Raw genomic sequence first — 19305 nt, forward strand, 5'->3', positions numbered from 1 at the left:
TCAGGGTCACACATGGATGTCAGGTGTCTCCCGGAGCGTCGCCCACACCTCAGCCATTTCAAGGATCTGCAGTCTCGGGATCTGTGACCTCTCTTCGCATAGCGGAAGCATCTGTTCTCTTGTTTCAGAATGTCTCTTCTGTCTGATACCGACATCTGTGCAGCGCACCTGTCCGATTCATGATCGTTAGAGGAGTAAAAAACGCATCTTTTGTCGTCTTTGCTGGTCATGGTATTCAAGGCTGCTGCTGAAGCAATAGGGCCTGTCTTGTAGCCTCTCTTTCTGTAATGCCCCGGCTTATCGGCCCTCTGGTCTTTCTGCACTGCTACCGATTGCATTTTCTCGCGAGATTCGCCCTCTGGTATGTTTTTGTCTTGTCTCCGATGGTATTCGAGACAGAGGTCTGCGGACACGGCTTTCTTTAGCACGATTAGCAGCAATACTCCATATGTGCGAGCACTCACTTTGAGGGCTGCAAGGCTCCCCACCCTGTCTGCACTTCGTCAACGAGAGAACGGAGTTTGTGGATGCCTTGGGATTGTCGTACCGGTTGTATGCTGAGCAGCCTCGACAGATGGTCGTTGATAATGCTGTCCTTTCAGCCGAATTTTTCCCGAAGAATTTCGAGGGCCTGATCGTAGTTTGCCGCTGTCTGGTCAAGCCCTGCAACAGCCACGGCGGCTCCTCCCGTGAGGTAGCTGTTTGGGTTCTTGAATTTGTCGACCCTCGACAGTGTCAAGTTAACGTTGAGAGGTGAAGCCGAACTGACTCCAGAAACCTTGTCGTTCCCGAAGTCCACCTCCAAATCTTGATATCTCCGATTTGGCGAGCTTTACTGCTGGGTTGGTCTGTTCGACTTTCACGCTTGTTCTGGTGTCCGTGTTGGTTGGTGAACTTGTTAAGGCTTTGCCACCCAGCCGGGCCTGATCTCGGAGCATGCCTTTCAGTTTCCTCTCCTTGTAGTTTTCACTGCATGTAATCTCCTCTTCTAAGGCCTTGTCATCGATTCCTTGCTCAATTTCGCTATCAAGTTTCTTGAGAGAGTCCTCTTTCAGTACGAGAAGGTCAAATTTGGTTTGGAGCTCACCGACAGTCGTTCGATCCGCCATGGCTGCGACATCGTTGATAAGCTTAGTTGTCGCTGATCGCACCACTGTCCGCTTTGCTCAGTCGGTGAGGGTTGCTTTCGCTGTATCCATCTTCTCTGCCAGTTTCTTCTCCGGGGTTTCGGCACCAAATTGCTAAGAGATGTTACTAAATACTGGCTAACTTCATTACATGGTGGTTCGAAATTAGACAACCACTGTTCCAGAGAGACAGACACGAAGCAATCTTTTTCAACTCTCAAGAAAAACGGTTTATTTCAGAACACAACGTTATGGGGAAGAAAGACGCGCGAGAAGGGGAAAGAGGGTATGCGGTGTCCAGTGACCAGAAGCCGCCCCTCGAGGCGCAGCTGGTGCTGTTTACACAAGCGTCCATGATGTCCTGCCCGTTCACGTTCACGGGTGGTTGGCCGGTGGGACATTCCCTCTGGGTCATAAATTTCTGGAGCACTCGAGGGGAGAACGTTCAGAGAAACACGAGCACAAGAGGGAACGAATGCGCATGCAGACTGAAAGCAACACACACATTATACAGCATAGCTAGCTCTATTCATTGTAATCGGTTTGAGTAGCTGCATACCTGCCAGCTCTTCCGAATCTTTTGTAAATTGTACAAATTGGGGCTAATTTTACAATCTTACGAATCTTGCTTCGTATTTTACGAAAAAAATGATAAAAAGAGACTACTGCCGGCGGTACTTTGCACCACAGCAAGAGGGTGATAGGTACCGTCTGCGGTAGCGTCGTGATTTCTACTCTCCGTCTATCCAGTGGCCACGGATCCAAAACCAAACCAAAGCCCAAAGCCTTTGTTTGTGTGTTCGGCGGCGCACATTGGTTCGACGTGTTCAGCCGTGGTTCGGCCTCACCGTTTCGGCCAGTTTTGTGGCGAGCAGTCCGGCATCTTGTAATCGTTGTCGTGTAATCGTTGTAGCATTCCCCTAGTCACGGTAACTTCGCGGCTCAATGGCAAACTCCAAACCTCAAACGAGGTACTTTCAGGTGTTCCTGAAGTCCTACACGTTGGAATTCCCGTGCTTTGTGCCGTCCAAGAAGGGAGAGTAGTTTGGATTCTGTACCATGTGCAAATGGGATCTAAGGATTTCGCACGGTGGCAAGGTCGACATTAAACTTTCTAAAGCAGGTGAGAATTTTCTAAAACAGGCGAAATTAGCAGCAGAAAAATTGCTGACAGAATAAACCATCACTCATCCCAAAAAGTACCTGCCTCTTCCCCACCCCCCACGCAGCCGCAGGAGTTTTATGAATTTGTAATTCCGCGGGTCGGCAGATATGTAGCTGTGTGCTCCGCTTAGCTGCTATATGAATCGTAGCAGGTGTAATACGAGCGAGAGCAGCGTGATACAAACCTTACAAAGCATCCAAAACCATCTTTTTACGTCGCACACAGACCGAAGATACTATCGGTACTCCTAATAGGTTAATTGAGACATCTGGAAAATTGCCGCCGTATCATTGTTCAATACATAAATAAATATCTGTAGTGGCCAGGTCAGCCGAATGCAGCCGGCGAAACTAGCAACTCTAGGCACTGCGGCAGCCTTGCGAACTAGGTTTGGGTTGTTAAGTACTTGCAGGTGGTGCCACGGCTCCCCTAAAGCGAACAGCTATCATCATCATCAGCCTGCTCACCTTTCTCCCCTTCCCCCCTTCTCTTGTCTTTTTTTTTTTTTTCTCTGCCATTCTTTTTTTTTTTGTGTGCATGTGTTTATCGCGCGCGCGTGTACGGTGATGGGGGGTGGTAATGCGTGTTGAGATCCGGCGTAAGGCTCGTGCATTTGTGTAAAAGCATCGCTTTTTCAAACTGTAAACACGGACGTCGCTTGATACGGACATTTGTGTTGGAAACGTGAAAAATCGGAAGATTGAATCAGACGCATTGTATTTCAAGTCATTTCACGTTTTAGAAATGCCTAGCTATTTGCAGAATTCAGATGAAAATTGACAGAAATACATAAACAATGAATAAATCAGCTTTATGGTGAGATCAAGAGCATAGATATATAAACATGCAACATGTGACATCATATACAAATAATTGCGTTCACTGGCATCTCGCCATCTTTCAATTATTATTCACTTAATTAGTACATACGTCTTAAACAAGCAGTTTTCACAAATAGCACATCTCATTTATTTAAGCTCTAACCCAGAATGTTCAGTAAAACATGACAAGGCATTATAAAATACTTTTATACACCCTATAATGCCGTACTGGTCATCACACGAAAAAGCATCCTGAAACTCCAGTGCACAAAATTTGAAATTTCTTTTTTATACAATGGATGAGACTTGATGAATGAGCAACCTTAGGACCACCTAAGATATGCAGGGAAGTATTTACAGGATTTTAAGTAATGAATATATACACCAAGTTGCACACCCCCAATAAAAAAATTCCTACTCGAGCAAGAAGCAAACAAGCCGTAACGAAATTCCCGTAACAAAAAAGAAAGGGCGATTTAGCCAATAATTGTTTTCGCTTCCTTTGTTCAGGTTTCTTAAGGGCGTGAAGCTTGAGGAGCTCTTGATTCAAGTTTTGAATTTTCTAGTGCAAGCTCACATTCATATAGAGGTTGAGGAAGTGCACTGCACAAGCCCTGGAGCAAAACTGATGTTCCAAATGGGACTCTAGGACATGTACAAGGTACTCGACAACCGAATGTAGTCCTGAATGTGCCTTAAAATAGATGTTCAAGAGCCTTGAAATAATCGAAGAACGAATTAGGAGTGGAGAATGAACCAAGCATTGAGCCTGGCACGTTTGCCTCAAGGAAAGAATGAAATTTAATTTTTGATGTGAGGTTTTCACTTGCAGCCTTTAAAACGTTTGGGCAATGTTGTCACGAGCTCTTCTGTAGGAATGACTGAACCTTGGGATGTGCTGAGCAGTTATTTAGGAACAGCTGTCTCTTGCAACCATTACGGCCTAGTCGCCTCTTGAGATAGTGAAGGAAGACCTTATACAAACTGCAGGTCATCCAGGCCTTAGTGTTCTGCTTGTAAACGCAAGGAAGTCGGGCAGTGTTCTTCAGGCATGTTGGCTGCTTCCATTTGCCGACCACCCATGGTGTAATCATATCCGATCCTTCTTCGTTGCAGTAGAGCAGCGCAGTTATTCTGTCTTTGCTCCCTTTGCTGCCGTGGCAGAATTCTTCTTTCAAACTTAGGGACTTGTCGGCTGAACCTTGAAGAAAAGCCCACATTCGTCCACGTTGAATACGTCGCACGGGCAATAGATATTAACAGTGCCCGGGAGTAAGGCAATCCAGTTCTCAATGGTGGCCGGATCGATGCTGTTCGCCTCTCTATTCACCTGACGGTATGAATACCATGCTGGGTTCGGATCCGACTTATCCATCCGTTCAACGTGGTGAAATCGTGAATATTCAACATTTTGGCAATCCCCATGGCCTTCTCTCGAAGTGTGTTGCTGTCGAGGTTCACTCCAGAAGCTTGTGCTTACTTAAAGGGATACTACAACGAAATTTTGGTGCCTATTTTATGGTCTATATGTGTTCAAAGGAGCAGTATCACATCCAACACACCAATATCTTGTTAAAAAAGTCACGAAAACGAATTTTAGAACGAATTAAACGATTCCCAAACAGCACCTGGTGTTTGTCACGAACGCCTCGTTTGGAATGTCCGTCTAGGTACATTGCCGGGAAGTGACCTAGGTCGTCTCACGGGTTGTCTCCTGGAAGAACGGAGCAGCGCCGCTCTGCGGAAGTACGGCTCATTACGCCTCTTCTCTAGTTCTGAACGCAATTATCAAGCCTTCGCTGCCTGCTCTGCCTTCACCCCTTCGCCATTTTCCCGACGATGGGGACGGTGGACTCGTTGCATTGAGTTGTGGTGGCCCGATCGCTTGCGTACCTCGGTCTCTAGAACGCTTAGATCATCCTGTCGCGTTCTAATGCCGAGATGGTGCGGCACTGTGCGGTAGAGGACTGCGGCAACCTCCTGATTCGGTGCGGAAAACCTATTCACCAGTTCCCAAAGGACGAACAACTTCGTGCGCTTTGGATCCGGCTCGCACGACCGTCCTCCCCGGCGTGGCTTCCAACTACGAGTGATCGCTTGTGTTCCTATCACTTTCGTGATGAGGACTACGTGCGAAGCCCCAGGGTGATGGAGTCCTTGGGCTTCCCGGTGAGGAAAGTACAGCTCAAACCAGGAGTTTTGCCCCGTTTATTTTCAAAGAAGCGGAGATCTGGCGAGCGCAGCGAACCCCTTGACAAGCGACGCAGAGTGGTAAGGGAGCATGTTGTCTGTCGAGTATTTCCGAGTTCTGCAATGAAAGCCGAACCGCATGTAAGCGATTTAGCGAGTGACGAGACGAGCGACGGCGTCGAGAGTCTGCGACGAGCGACGGAGTCGAGAATCTGCGACGAGCGACGGAGATTTCTCACTGTCGCCAGTCGCATCGCTCGGTTCTTAGATTACTGGAAAGAGTAAAGCTATACGCACTACGTCGTGCACCTTGACTGGAAATGGCCCTACGCACTACGCGAAGCTCGTATCAGCGGCGAGTTTCCTAAGAGGTGGCGTAGCATGATAGTAAGGTGTCTGCTTTATACGCAGCGGTCCGCGGTTCGATCCCCAATGAGGGCAACGTTTCCTTAGTTTTTTTTTTTTTTTTTTTATCACTATTTTTTTTTTTGTAGGGCATTTACGATGTTTAAGACATTTCTTTACTACAAATAACACTGAAAAAAAAAAAAAAGATAAGGATTGATATTTACGAAATTTTGCAGAACTGAATGGTATGGGACTCGCTTTCCGGAGGTGCAGGAGGGGACAGCGGGGCTTGGGTTGCCGGCTGGACGCCGCGAAGCGGCGTGTACAGGTTAAGTTTTGCAATTAGCAGCCGCACAGTGTCGCCGCGAAGCGGCTTGAACGCAGGCAAGGGGGGTAAGGTTCGGTTAAACACACGCCGTCCGAAAAGGGTGACCCAAATGGCATGATGGCATCAGCTCTCTGCGTAGTGTTTATAGCCATTTCCGATCGAGGTGCACGACATAGTGCGTATAGCTTTACTCTTCTAGAAAACGTCGCTCACCGTCCTGGCCACTTGCCCCCGTCGCTTTCATGCGGTTTGCCTCCTCGCGCGACCGACCGAGCAACAGCGAAGCGGGTCGCCGTTGCTTGTCTCGTCACTTGCCAAGTCGCTTTCATGCGGTTTATGCTTGTCTGTTTCATCCAGCATGTGAGCGATTTTCCAGGAGACCTGTCGCTCAGTTCGTCACTCGCCGAGGCAAATCGCACGCAGCGACCTCCAGGCGATGACCAAAGTGTTCAGGGAATTTAGAACCGAACACCGCGACAGGCGACAGCGACCAGCGATAGCCTAGCTCATCGCTCGCCAAATCGCTTTCATGCGGTTCAGCCGTGGCCGATCGTGCTTTCTTTTTCAAGCCGTTCCGCTCATCATCGAAGAGCTTTGGCAAGGTGGGTTAGAGCGCCGGATCGAACGCACGCACTGCAGCAATTCAAGGATCTAGGGTTCGACCCCTACCTTACCAGTCTTAACTTGGATAAACATTGTGCTGGCATGCGGTAGTATATCAGTAGTATGTGACGTCCCTTCAAAACCCCGGGGTAGCGGTAGTACTGCACTGGCTGGATTTCCTACCTACAGTGTAGAGCGTATCTGCAACGACAACCATCCACCTCTCTAAATTTCCATGCACTTTATTTTTCTTAATGGCCAGTAAATCATATGCTATTTTCCCCTGAGCATCAGGCACCTCTGCGTGATTCCACCAACTTCCTGGTCGGAGGTGCAGACACATGTTGGGAGCCTACAAACGAGCTAGAAGAAACAGCCGAGAAGAAATAGAACAGGTAAGGTTATTGACGTAACTTGAATGTCTTTTAACGTAACAATGTGTGGGCTGTGAGTGCTGCACCAGTGGGCCCATACTCCTGGGCCAAAAGCAATAACACCCCCTTAACATTCTTCCGTCTTCTCTCTTGCATCTCTCCAGTGACTCCAAGTGTGTTGGCATGTCGGCTGGTTGCACCTGCGGCCTCCCCCACTGCAATAACGCGGACAGACAGTGCCAGCACCTTTACAGGTATGCAGGCACTCCAATGGGACCTATACTGCGTGGTGTCACCTGCTTCAAGTGGAACTGCCAGACGCATCCACACAGTGCTAATGTTGCTCTAAGGCTTTTTGTGTCTCGATCATGCACTTTTATGCTGATTCATGTCTGTTCATAGGCGCCCCTGGAGCGTTGGGTTGCCCACCTGCGGCCTCGCCGACCGCTCCGACACGAACAGATGGAGCCCGCACCCCGACAGGTATGAAGGCACTCCGATGGGACCTATACTGCGTGGTGTCACCTGCTTCAAGCGGAACTGCCAGACGCACTCACACAGTGCTAATGTTGATCGCCACATGCAGTAGTAGAGTAAAAATGTTTCAAGAGCCAAAAGACAAGAAAGGGGGTTATCGGAGGCTGCTGATATTAGCGAGGACAGGGCAGATGGTATAGGAAGGAGGTTGGGTTAAAAAAAAATATCCCAACTTGCCTCATGAATATGATCAAGAATGGAACGCAGGAAGTGTTGTTGCTTGTAAGGAGGCCCTCTAGAGGTGGCTCTTTACAGTGCTTGGCTGGTAGTTTGAAGACCATGGCATTCTCAAAGGAGGCATCCGAGACCAATTGGACTACTGGAATTTTTACGGAATTTGCAGACTGGTAGTTGTCCTTCTCAGCTCTACTTTGCTCTTCTCTCGGGTGTGCATGCCATATCCTCTGCGATTCTTCTCAGTAGTACCCTTGCTTGTCTCCCAAGCCACCTGGGAACGGGCCCATTCATTGGGAATGAGACCATCGGAGACGGAGTTTGCTCTCCGCTTGGTCATTACGATTTTCATCCTCATCTGCTGCTTGGTCATCTGGTGGTGAGCAGTCATAATCCTGCAGATGGTGAAAGCCGTGGTGTATCCTATGACGATGATACAAAAACTAACTAATTTGCAAAGTGGGTTGGTATTTTTTACACTGGACCTTACTCAAGCATATGAACTACAGTTGCCAGCTGCATTTTTGTGCCTTGCTTGAAGACTTGATCACCACAAGTGTTACAAATCTGGTTTAGACAGTGATTTCCAAGGTGACTACGTATCAGCTGTTTAATAACAAATGTAAATTTTCTTACATTCATTGGCAAAGAACCACCGCCTTTTCCCACCTCTTTGTTTTGTCCTTCCAGCGAGCAACACTTGCAACTTCATTTTGGTCAATCAACCGTTTGAACCCAATGACTGCCTCGGAATTCTCGAGTTTCAGGTGCTACTGTGACACTTTGTTTTATGTTAGTCTGCCTTTTCTGTGGACAAATGCAGCTTTACTTTGAATGGAAGCTCATATGCAGGATATATGCGCCAATTTTGCTGGAGGCTCAAGTTCTTGCTACAAAGATATACGAGAATTTGGAATTACCATACATGTATTTGTCTAGACCTTCGACTTGGTTGCCGGCGTTGCACCATGCACACGGTGCAGTGCGGTTAATGCGAATAAGCTATCGCTAGTTTTTAACTTCTACTTTTGCAAATCAAATGTTTATCACTAAAACCACTTATGCAGTAAATAGGAGCGACTTACCATAATATACCAAGAGACAGCCCACGTAAAACTGAGAGCATATTAGGCGAAAATACAGGGTGGACTAACTTTCAGCGTGCAAAATTGAGTTCAACTAAAGCCATTAGGATAATAAGAAGTTATGCTGAAAATCAGGGTGGGCTATCTTTTGGGGATGGGTCTTCTCTTGAGATATTATGGTAGATGATAAAACTTAGCTTCTCCCTCTTCACTGCCTGAACAGTCTGAAAAAGCACAGGTGAAGTTCCGCTCTGTTGAATGAAAAATGCATTATAATCAGGAAAACTTAACTGTTCACGTTATCGTACCTACTAGTCATTAACGACCTCGCAAGCCATTCTTAGGTTCATAGGTTGCAACCTATTGCTAAACTTACGAGCCTAGAGCTTGGTGACATTTGCTGTCTTTTATTGATGAAGGTGTCTTTGAAGGGCTGGACAAAACATGCCGTAAACGAGTCCTTCAGGTGGCCAATACTTTTTTTATTTTTTGAACCCCCTGTATGTCCCATCTGTGGACGGGAATTCTTGCCGAATCCGACAGACTACGCAGCTGGGCAGCACCACTTGGTTTCCCCGCCCCAGCCTCTTGTGCACCCACCAGGTGAACTGGTGGTATGCCGTGTAGCGGTACTTCCTGTAATGAGATGAGATGGCAGAAACCAGCGTTGAACTCTGAGCAAAGAGGGAAAAGCTAATCACTATTTGCTTCTGACCTTTTCTACTATGCGTTTGTATAGTGTCAACAATCTCCAATGACATCTCGCAGTTTACATCATTACTGTCCTGTAGCATGGGGAACTTCTAACAACATTTTGTATGCAGAAGGATTTTAATTATATTTAATACTGCTTGAACAAGTGTATCTTCACTGTTTGTTGGCATTTAGTTTTTCGGGCTTTTCATTGCAGTATCGATATTTATGTTGTGGTCAATAGACAATTGTGCGGTTTCACGGTAACGAGATTGTCATTGTAGGAAAGAGCAATAAACTTTTTTTGGTGGAATTCTGAAAGCATGGGTACTCTCTCTAATTATTCTGAAATGATGTCTGACCCTGTTTATTTACATGCACAGTGTGGCAGTTAACAGATAAATGATGTCTGACCCTGTTTATTTACATGCACAGTGTGGTAGTTAACAGATAAATGATGTCTGATTCTGTTTATTTACATGCACAGTGTTGCAGTTACCAGATAAGCACACTGCTGTTATTCTTTTTTTTTTCTTGAAAGGTGTGCGAGTACCTAATCGTAGTAGCTAAATCGAATTAAGAACCGATCATCGAATAGAAGACCATGTGTATGTAACAAGCTCAAATACAAGTTCCTGTGCACTACCAGCTGCTGAACATTATTGGTGGTCAGTCATGCTAATTGGGCCATAACAATGTGGCCACTAAAATAAAATTGCCTATCACATTTTTTTTCTTGTAACACATTGTGCTTTCTAACTATGTTTTGATTTTAAACGCTCCAGTGCCCCCTAAAATTGGTATCCGTTAGTGGCACAAAAGCTTGCTTTTAATTTATCTTTACCCTGTCGCACTACACCAGGGTGGACCGGTAAAATTAAAATGTATTTTGCATATTTGGAAGTTCAATACAACAGCCTGCTAGAATGGAGGGAAGGAAAAAGTATTTCGCTTGTGCTGCACCAACCACATCTTTCGCAATACCTAATATGAGAAATCAGATTTGCAAATAGAATTATTTGAGAGCTTCATGTTCGATTCATATTCAAATATTTGCACACCGTATAAATTTCTTGTTCTTAGGAGAATAATGACATTTATCAATATTACTAGTGTGGTGAAATGACCACATATCAAGATTTTGATTTTAGAGACAGGATTTTTCATAATGCCTGAAAAAAGCATGACACCAACGCTGTGTTTGTAGCTGTAAACACGAATATTTGGAGTGGAAGCCAGCCGTAACAACTAGAATGACTGCAATAAGCTGCAGGGGTGTGATCAACAAGGGGGGGGGGGGGTCTACAGCCCCCCCCCCCCCCCCCCCCCCAAATATTTAGCTGACACTATAATATACACATGCATTTTGAACCCCCTCCCCCTCTCCGCACCCCAAGTCGTGGACATCCCGGCCACCTTGGCCCCGACCCCGAAAAAAAATTCCTGGCTACACCACTGATCAGTTGAATATACATACTCCTCTTGGGTCCGGTTCCCCGCATCCAAAGGGCAGAAGTATTGCATTGTGACATACGCCAGGTCCAGCACTGGCCTGTTCAGGCAGTAGAGCTCGAACCAGGGGTGCTTGGTGATACAGGACACCCCCTGGTCCTGGCAGAGCTCTCTTGCACGGTCAACCTCTCGGCAGCACAGGGACTCGTAGTCCGTCAGCATCGCTCTGCAGCCGTTGCAAGAGCACCTGTTGGGACAAATTTTGCTCAATGAATGAATGCCGGAAATACAAGGGCACTACGAAACTTTACTCGATGTTTTCTAAGGTGTTTGCAACATCTACCTCATCCATAAAACTTTGATAATGGCAGTTTTCGGTGCCGAAAACTGCCATTATTATCGCTCGCGCGTTGGAGCCTGTCGGGCTGAGGCGACCGCACGCCGGCAATCGCCACAGCGTATCTATGTTTTGCAACTGCTAATTCGTAAAGGTAGAGTGCGCATGCATAGCCTTGATCGGCACCAAGAAGATGGAGGCATATCCTGATATCATAGCAACATCCCGCCGTTTCAATACATGCCGCGCCTGCCAATCGCGAAAATATGTACGAAATAAAAATGAAATATTTCTTGATCGCGAATGAAATAGAAAACTTACCAATTCGCGGAGCCCACACGACGGGCTGGTGGTGGCGTGTCCGGCCCGTCCCCGTCGCCTTCAGATGAAGACGACGCAGATGGGTCGTAAATGTACAGCTGTAAGCCGAATCGACGATCTTTCACCATTGCAGAAGCGATGTCTTCGTCCTCGCTGGTGTCGCTAACTTTTCTGTTTCCGCGACACGCCATCGCGACACAAAGCACGAACCGACTACCGTGTTTGGCACGGGATTAGTGGGTTCACGGACACTGGGATCACAGGGTGGCCGTGTTTGCCGGGTTGTGACTTGTGAGGCCGTTCAGACCGCAGGCAGGTCAAACGTATAGGTTGTAACATAACTTTACTCGTGAACGCCACCAAGTGACGAAATTCATAACCACGTCAGCCTCGCCGCAGCTTTCCTCCAATCGTTGATTGAGACGCCCTACGTCATGACTGCGCCGGATGTGACGTGGCCTCCGCTGGCTGTTCTCCGACTGCTTGCCAGAGTGGGCCGTTTAGAACGAAAAATACAGCCATCTGCTCAAAATACGGACGTGCGGTTGTCATTTTCGAGTATTGTGGATCATAGTCGACCTATTTCTGTACACGGCGGGTAAAATTCAAATTTCGTTGAAGTATCCCTTTAAACCAGCTCAGCAAAGCATCTTCCAGCTCCCTGTGCTTCGCTCCATGGGCTTGCTTGGTAGCCGAGCCGAAAACCAAGGCGTTTGCTTCAGTGTCCCTTCTTTTGGACACAACCTTGTTCACCGACCAGGCAGGCGATCCAAGTTCTTTGGCGATGTCGATCTGTTTTCGCTTCGGGTCCCGGTCGATGGCAGCGAGAATGTCCAACTTTTCGTTGAGAGATAATGGCTTCCGCTTTCGCGACGCAATCGCAGAACGAAATGAGCCTATACGGCACAGGAACAATGGCGAAATGAGATGGCACAGGCTTGAAGCCAGTGTTGCCAGCTCCTAATTAGAATTCCCCCGCTAGACACATGCCTGAAAACTGCTAGATTTGGAGTAAAAATAGCTAGATATTAAATTTGGTAGGAAAAAACAATATAACTTTTTTTATTTTCAAAAGGAATTTACACTGAATAGAATACCACACTCCCACTGGTTTCGAAGCTACTAAATCATCAGCTGTCACATATCCATGACGCGATATCCACAAGAAGTCTCTTTAACCTACACGTGTCTACATGTGCAGATCTAGACAAGTTCAGGAATGTCATCGGCTACATCTGGCTATTCTACTCCGTCTGAGACTTCTTCACTGTGTGCTTAGGCTAGTGCTGCTTGGACCTTCCAGTGTGCTTGAGTCAGCATAGGCTGCCTTAGTGCCTATCTTTGCCAGAACTGACTTAAAGGGATGCTGAACCGAACAACAGAATCTAAATTCTTTGTCGTTTTGATATTTACAGCACACAAATGGCTCTTAAATTACGGTAATTTAAACAATAAAGTTGTCTACAATGTATGATTTATGGAAATAAATATTCTAAGGTGCACCTGGTGAGTTTTTTGAAAGCTCGTTTTGTGACAACATCATACTTGCAGTACGCAGAACACGGCTATGGTGAGCCACCAAAGTTGGCTCTGACATACCTCGTTGGCTCCGGTGTGCACCCACGCCGCGAAGTGGCGCGACGAAACGGAAATGCGATGTGCGAACCCCGTCCCGAAACGCAAACGATGAGATATATTTTTTAAAGAAAAGCAATTTTATCTTATACATTTGTCGAACAGTGTTCATCATTTCGTTTTTGACACGACACCTATGCGGCGCCGAACGGCCTAGCGAGCGTGGCCAGTGGCGAGCAAGCGGCATCTTGGCGGCATCAAACATCAGCGCTGTCCTCCTTGGCGCTGTCGAAGCCACCGTGGTCGAAGTGTAACCACGTGTAACGGCGGCGCGCTTTTTAGCTCTGCTCAGACCAAGGTACCGAAGCGACCAAGGTCTCAAGCTCGACACCTTTTCGGTTCTTCCGACCAGAGCCGATCGCTCTGGCGTTCTCAGTCTGTTGAAGCGGGTAACGAAAACGACAACGCAGCAGGAACAGCAGTCATCTGTGTTGGCTAAGCGTCTGGCGCTCAACTAATATGATCCAGCAGTTTCGCAAGGTATGCCGCTGCACTGTGCAGCACAGGACTGTATGAACTGCAGTTCTTACACTGGCAGGCTTGTGCATACGTTTCCAAGCAAGCCCACGTTGCGAAAGTTATGGATTCGCGCCGCCCGCCCTTCACAGCCAACCTGGCTGCCCTCCAAAAGCGGCTGGCTATGCTCGGACCACTTCGCAGACGAAGACTATCACATGAGCCCGACGCTACTACAGAGCCTTGGCCTGCCGACGAAACATTGCAGGTTGAAACCTGCAATGTTTCGTCGCGCAGTACTTGTACGGCTTCGGGGGCTGCTATATCGCTGTCGTCGGACGACGCCGATGGGTCACAGGCATACGGCACCACTTTTGGCCTCTTCCTTGGCGGTTCTTCGTACTCTTCGTCCGACGGCACGCCGCTGCCGCTGCCACTGCTGTCAGACGTCGTCATGGCCAAAGTGCAGACCGAAGTCGCCACCGTCGCTACGACGCAGGTGCGGAAGTGGACTGGAGGCCCTGGGGCGGCTGGCAGGTAGTGCGCAGCTTACTTGGCTGGATTAGTTGGCAAACTTCCAACGCGACGGGCATCCGTCTACTATTGTTCAAAGCGCAACTTTCTTCCACGCTGTGGCGCGTTGGCAGCTCGAAATGTTCACGTCAGTTCCGTTGCGATATGATCACGTCAGTTCCGTTGCGAGTAATCCCAGAGGGCCTTGCGCGCGTCGGAGGCTTCTGGCGCTTCTGGCTCAATCGGCGCTCGTCATTCCAAGAAATATAATAATCCGATCTCCATCCCTTTACATGAATAGCATTTTTAGGTATAGTGCGGCCCCGGGAAGCTTGTCCGGGGCTTATTTCGGCAACTTCAAATATCGGTTCAGCATCCCTTTAAGGAATACATACAGTAAAATCCCGAGAGATAGCCCACTTAACATCAAGAGCAAATCAGGTGAAAATATGGAGTGGGCTAACTGTCTATGTAAAATCGAGAAAAGTTTAAAACAATTGCTATATTTAGGTTTTGTCCCTTCCAAGCTTGTTATTGTGGCGAGGTTCAACGAAGCTAAGACGATTGTACTTCCCAGACAGCGACATTTGCTTATTCGCGACTCCAGCGACCTATAGGGGGCGCCACCACCAAACAAACATGGCGGCTGAGTCCAGGTCGCGTCGACTCGGCCGGGCCGCCTGAACAGGTGGCGCGTTCAATTTAACAGATTTTCTTTTGTTTAATGCCCAATTTTATAGGTATTTGAACTGAGACGGTTAAGTGTAGCCGGTGCACATAAACTTGCAAAGCGTAGTTTTGTTTTCCCAGTGTTTTTTGTTCTTTTCATGTCAAACTTTCGTTTCGGAGATTTCGGTCAAAACTGAAACTATGGGCTCCGGAGAGACTGCAATATACTAATCACTTTTGATCATCTAAGGAAAGCGGCGATGACTACTAAATTATTCCACCAAGAGTAATTTTCAGCTAACTCGCGTGCCTCGACCATGCGACTTATCTGTCCGCGAAATCGAGCTTTTGTGCCTATCCGCGTTTAAAGGGGCGGTGCAACGATATTCAATTGTAATGTTTTTGACTTTACACAAGCTTACTGGCACTAGTGGGACTCAAGGATACTCGCACGCAACGCTACTGACCAAGAAACTCCTTTGTTGCGCTGTAATTTCGAGGACAAAACCGAGTGTTTTCATTCAATCTCTCCTTCGCAAAACCTGATGACGTAGCTCGGCGGTATCAGTACCGCCCAGTGACGATATTTGAATGCGGCTCATAGATTGGACCCGAGCATGGCGTGGACACTCGATTTGGGCTCGTGATAATTGACAGCTCGACAAGCATTCGGGTAGTGTCCTGTGTCCAATCGCTGCAATGACGACAACAGCCGAACCATAACAATGTCTGGAACTCAGCGCGTGTCCTGTGCCTTGCCAACCCCAGCGCATGGCTATGATCAACATTGGCGGCAAATAATCGGCTCCAGATCACGTGGCCGCTTGTTCTGGCTGCGCGTTGAGGGGGTGAACCGGCTCGTTTTTCTTAATTTTTTTCTGCGACTTCGATTGCGTCTGGTGAAAAACGAACGGGTATTTCACAGGTCATTAACGTCAGGGATCCGTTCTAAGCGGTATTTATGCAAAATACAAAAATCGTTGCATCGCCCCTTTAAGAAACAGCTCCAGTCGTCTGCTCGGTCAACAACACAGGTTGCAGGAAAATTAGGAAAATTAAGCAAGTGCTTCTTGAGCCAAGGACCATGTTCACCCGCCGGGGCCCCACTAAGCAGCTGATACTCGTATTTCAATTCAGGTTTTAGTAGCAATCGAGAAGTCATTTTGACGAGCGGGTTATGCATTATATTACGTACTATGCCCCACTAAAGCGATATGAGCTTGGTTGACTAGCTATTAGGTGAACTGCTGAATAAAAGTATATTTGACAGACAGAGATATACTAATGATATTGTAGTGAGTGCGCAGGCGAGCTGGTGGAAATTAACCATTCTGATGTTAGCCTGAGACTGAGGCAGGAAAAGAGGAAGTTTCAAAGTAGAAGAAAAAGGAACAGTCGAGGATACGTCTCTAACACAGCTAAAGACAAGTTTATTCGGTCACCCTCTTATATACACTCCACTGAGTACTGACAATTATTTAAAGATTGTAGAGTGTATATAAGAGGGTGACCGAATAAACTTGTCTTTAGCTGTGTTAGAGACGTATCCTCGACTGTTCCTTTTTCTTCTACTTTGAAACTTCCTCTTTTCCTGCCTCAGTCTCAGGCTAACATCAGAATGGTGAAGAGATATACTACTTAAACTTAGCCAAATGGTTCTAGCCGGCACCACGGAGACAAACTGAAGAGAGTCTTCATTGAAGATTCACGCAGAACCTCTCTGCATTGAACTTTGCTTCGAATCCTGAACGGAGAAAGTGAGAATTTTTTGTGGCCGGTCAACCTGAGCAATGTAGACGTATATTGCTGCTGGCTTCGACGGAATAATGGAGGCGCGATAGATCAAAATGCCGTGACAGCTTCTAACGTTGCGAAACTCGTCCCCCACCTTTTGAAAACAGATAATTTACCTCATTAATCATTTGCAGCGAGCAGGTTTTCCTGAATCGAGTAATTGCGAAATCAGCCCAACTCCTTCAGAGTGTTTCAGAGGCTTTTTCGGCGAAAAGCAGCCAGGATGAATAGTCAACGCACCGACCGGCGTGAATGGCTCAAACTTGAAGCTAACCGAACACAACCAAACTCAAGAAAAGCAGCTATCGAACCTCCCCATTCACTTGACTGCAACATTGGTGTGCCCTCTAGTGAAATGCCTCGTCTGTCATCCTCAGTCCACTGTTCTGCATCCTTATAAAGAAACCACTTATCAATTACCAAGTAGTCGTCACTTTGAATGTGATTCGAGGCAGACAAGAAATCGAAACGTTTTTCCGTGATTCCTCCCCATCCAAGAAATCGAAAGCACGCAACCGTGTGTTGTGGAGTAAACGGGCTTTCAAATACGTGACGGAAGGAAACAATCTACTGAGGCTTCCCCACACTAATGAACACTCAGGCAAACTTAAGAAATGTTCGGACCCTCGTGATATTACATTGTTCGCCACCGCGCCGACAACACGTGTCCGCGAAAGCCACCAGAGATGCGGAGGGGCGCGGAGTGACCTGGTCCGGCTGGTTCCCGGTTTTTCCGCTTGGTGGCGTCCGTTTTGCTGGAGTCGCGAATATCCCGTCATAGCGAACTAGCCGCATTTACGCCAAGGCCATCATTGATCCCAACACTACTATTACTAGAAGTGGGCTATCTTTCAATGTTTAAAAAAAAATATAACAAATCAAGCCCAAAAATAGGGGTGGGCTATCTTTTGGAAGTGGGGCATCTGTCGGGATTTTACGGTACTCATGACAGCACTTACGCTGTTTTAGTCCACGCACAGTCAGAAGGGCATTGGCCACAAATGTTGTCATTTCGTTTCGGAGGTTGGAGTTTACGATGTTTACCTGACTAAGCAAACGTTCCAAGAAAGCACTGCCAAGTTTAGCATTTGAGTCCGCACTTGAGACATGTCTCAGCTCATGTACTAGCCTTGGCAGTGGTTTCTTTTACCCAGTATTACCTGAGACACTGCTTCAAACAAGCCGGTCCAAAGGTTCATGGTGCGATGGCAATGCTACACTACATTTCTTTGGGTTGTTCCCTGGACCCCATGTATGAGCTCTCCAAAGTGATGGCATAATCAAGCATGCGTACCTGAAGCCAGCTCTGCCTTTCAGCTGGTTGCCGTCTTAGCCAACTAGCGATAAGCCCCCCAAAAATGGCGCACTCATTGTCCTCTGTGGGTGATGCCAAGGCGGTAGCAATATTGTTCAGGGCTGCCAACCTTCCTTCACAACTGTCTGTTGGTTTTCTTCTTTGGCTGTTTCTTCCGCAGCTGTGGCTCTGGCTCTCACTGTGTCTCTGGCTGTGTATCTGGCTGTGTATCTGGCTCTGTCTCCTCCTCTAAGTAAACCGACTCAAGCGGGCTGTCAGCTGGAGCCTCGTCTTCCGGACAGAATTCCACCTCTTCCACGGGAAGCTCCTAAACGCAACAAATACAATTACTGCCAGCCATAAGCATATCAGCATATCTCCTAGCCAATCAACAATATGTGCCAAGATGTAACACACGCCATTCCGCCAACCCATTGAAGGCTTGCGGTTGCACATATTTATGGGCCGCCTAAGAAAAAATATATATCTGGACCAGCTGATAGTAACAACTGATCCGCAGTCCGCCAGTTGACTACGGATATACAGGGATGTTCTGCAGGTAATCAGTGGATGTGCAGGACTCTACTAATAACCATACGCTTGTTATGCATTAGCTTTCTCATTAACTCAGTATGCCGAGATAATTTCAGAGACATCTTTCAGGCAATGATCTTAGGTGTCAGTAAAGGCTAGTCTGAAAAGCTTAGTGAGGAGAGGGGAAAGTTTCCGTCGTAGCCAAGCTCAGTGTTTCAGAAAACTGTATCTCCGATCACTACGAAACTGGGAAGAGAGATATACGACAACGCGAGTAAGACACCATAGTTTTTTGTGTCTTAGTAGAGGTAATTTTCTTATCTTTTCTTAAAAGTTGATGCACCAACATTGGGCACAACTTTGATTATAGAGCAAGTGCGTGGCTTGTTTCTTGCTTCATGAAGTAACAAGAAGGGGGCGTTTGGTAAACAAAGCACTTTCTGGGTTTAAGCCGACCAATGTTCAATTGTACTTGACCATAAATTGTTTAACTTTAGCTCACCAATCCAATTTTGTGGAGAGGTGACTCAGCCCCATCTTACGAGGTTGGCCTATGCGCGCACAATATCTGACGTGTCGGAAGCAAGGAAAAAGGTGCCCAGTCTTCCTTCTGTACCGCTTAGGAATGCTACTGGCGCAAAATGAAATGTGAACAGCGGATGCATGGTTTTCTTCAAATGCAGCGCCCCCTGCACCAAATGGGGGCTGCGAGCAGCTCCTCAGGCCTCATTCACACAGCCGTCGTTTCTCCTATCCCGTCACCGTCGCGAAGAGCGTTCCCGTCAGGGGAGAGGATTTTCGGCCCGGTTTTTAACGGAAAACTGTGCCGCGCCAGGTGCCCGGCGAAGTAGGGAG

General features: G+C 47.3%; 2 protein-coding genes across 2 annotated transcripts; one reads left to right on the forward strand and one right to left on the reverse strand.

Moving 5' to 3' along the window:
- The first annotated feature begins 4965 nt into the window (after nucleotides 1-4965).
- LOC121835573 (THAP domain-containing protein 11-like) lies at nucleotides 4966-7191 on the forward strand. The gene is made up of 2 exons (XM_042289989.1): nucleotides 4966-5384; nucleotides 6877-7191. Exons 1-2 carry the CDS (start codon nucleotides 5055-5057, stop codon nucleotides 6970-6972), a joined length of 426 nt encoding a protein of 141 aa, XP_042145923.1. The 5' UTR covers nucleotides 4966-5054; the 3' UTR covers nucleotides 6973-7191.
- Nucleotides 7192-9234: 2043 nt separating this feature from the next.
- On the reverse strand, nucleotides 9235-11746 carry LOC120839638 (P2X purinoceptor 7-like). Its single transcript, XM_040209932.1, has 3 exons — nucleotides 11556-11746; nucleotides 10923-11144; nucleotides 9235-9388 (listed from the first exon to the last, which is right to left on the reverse strand). The coding sequence occupies exons 1-3, from the start codon at nucleotides 11744-11746 to the stop codon at nucleotides 9235-9237; spliced, it is 567 nt and encodes a 188-aa protein (XP_040065866.1).
- Between the last annotated feature and the right edge of the window lie 7559 nt (nucleotides 11747-19305).

The sequence above is a fragment of the Ixodes scapularis genome, unplaced genomic scaffold (genome assembly GCF_016920785.2).
Source record: "Ixodes scapularis isolate PalLabHiFi unplaced genomic scaffold, ASM1692078v2 PGA_scaffold13__105_contigs__length_92229423, whole genome shotgun sequence".
Taxonomy (NCBI): Eukaryota; Metazoa; Arthropoda; class Arachnida; order Ixodida; family Ixodidae; genus Ixodes; species Ixodes scapularis.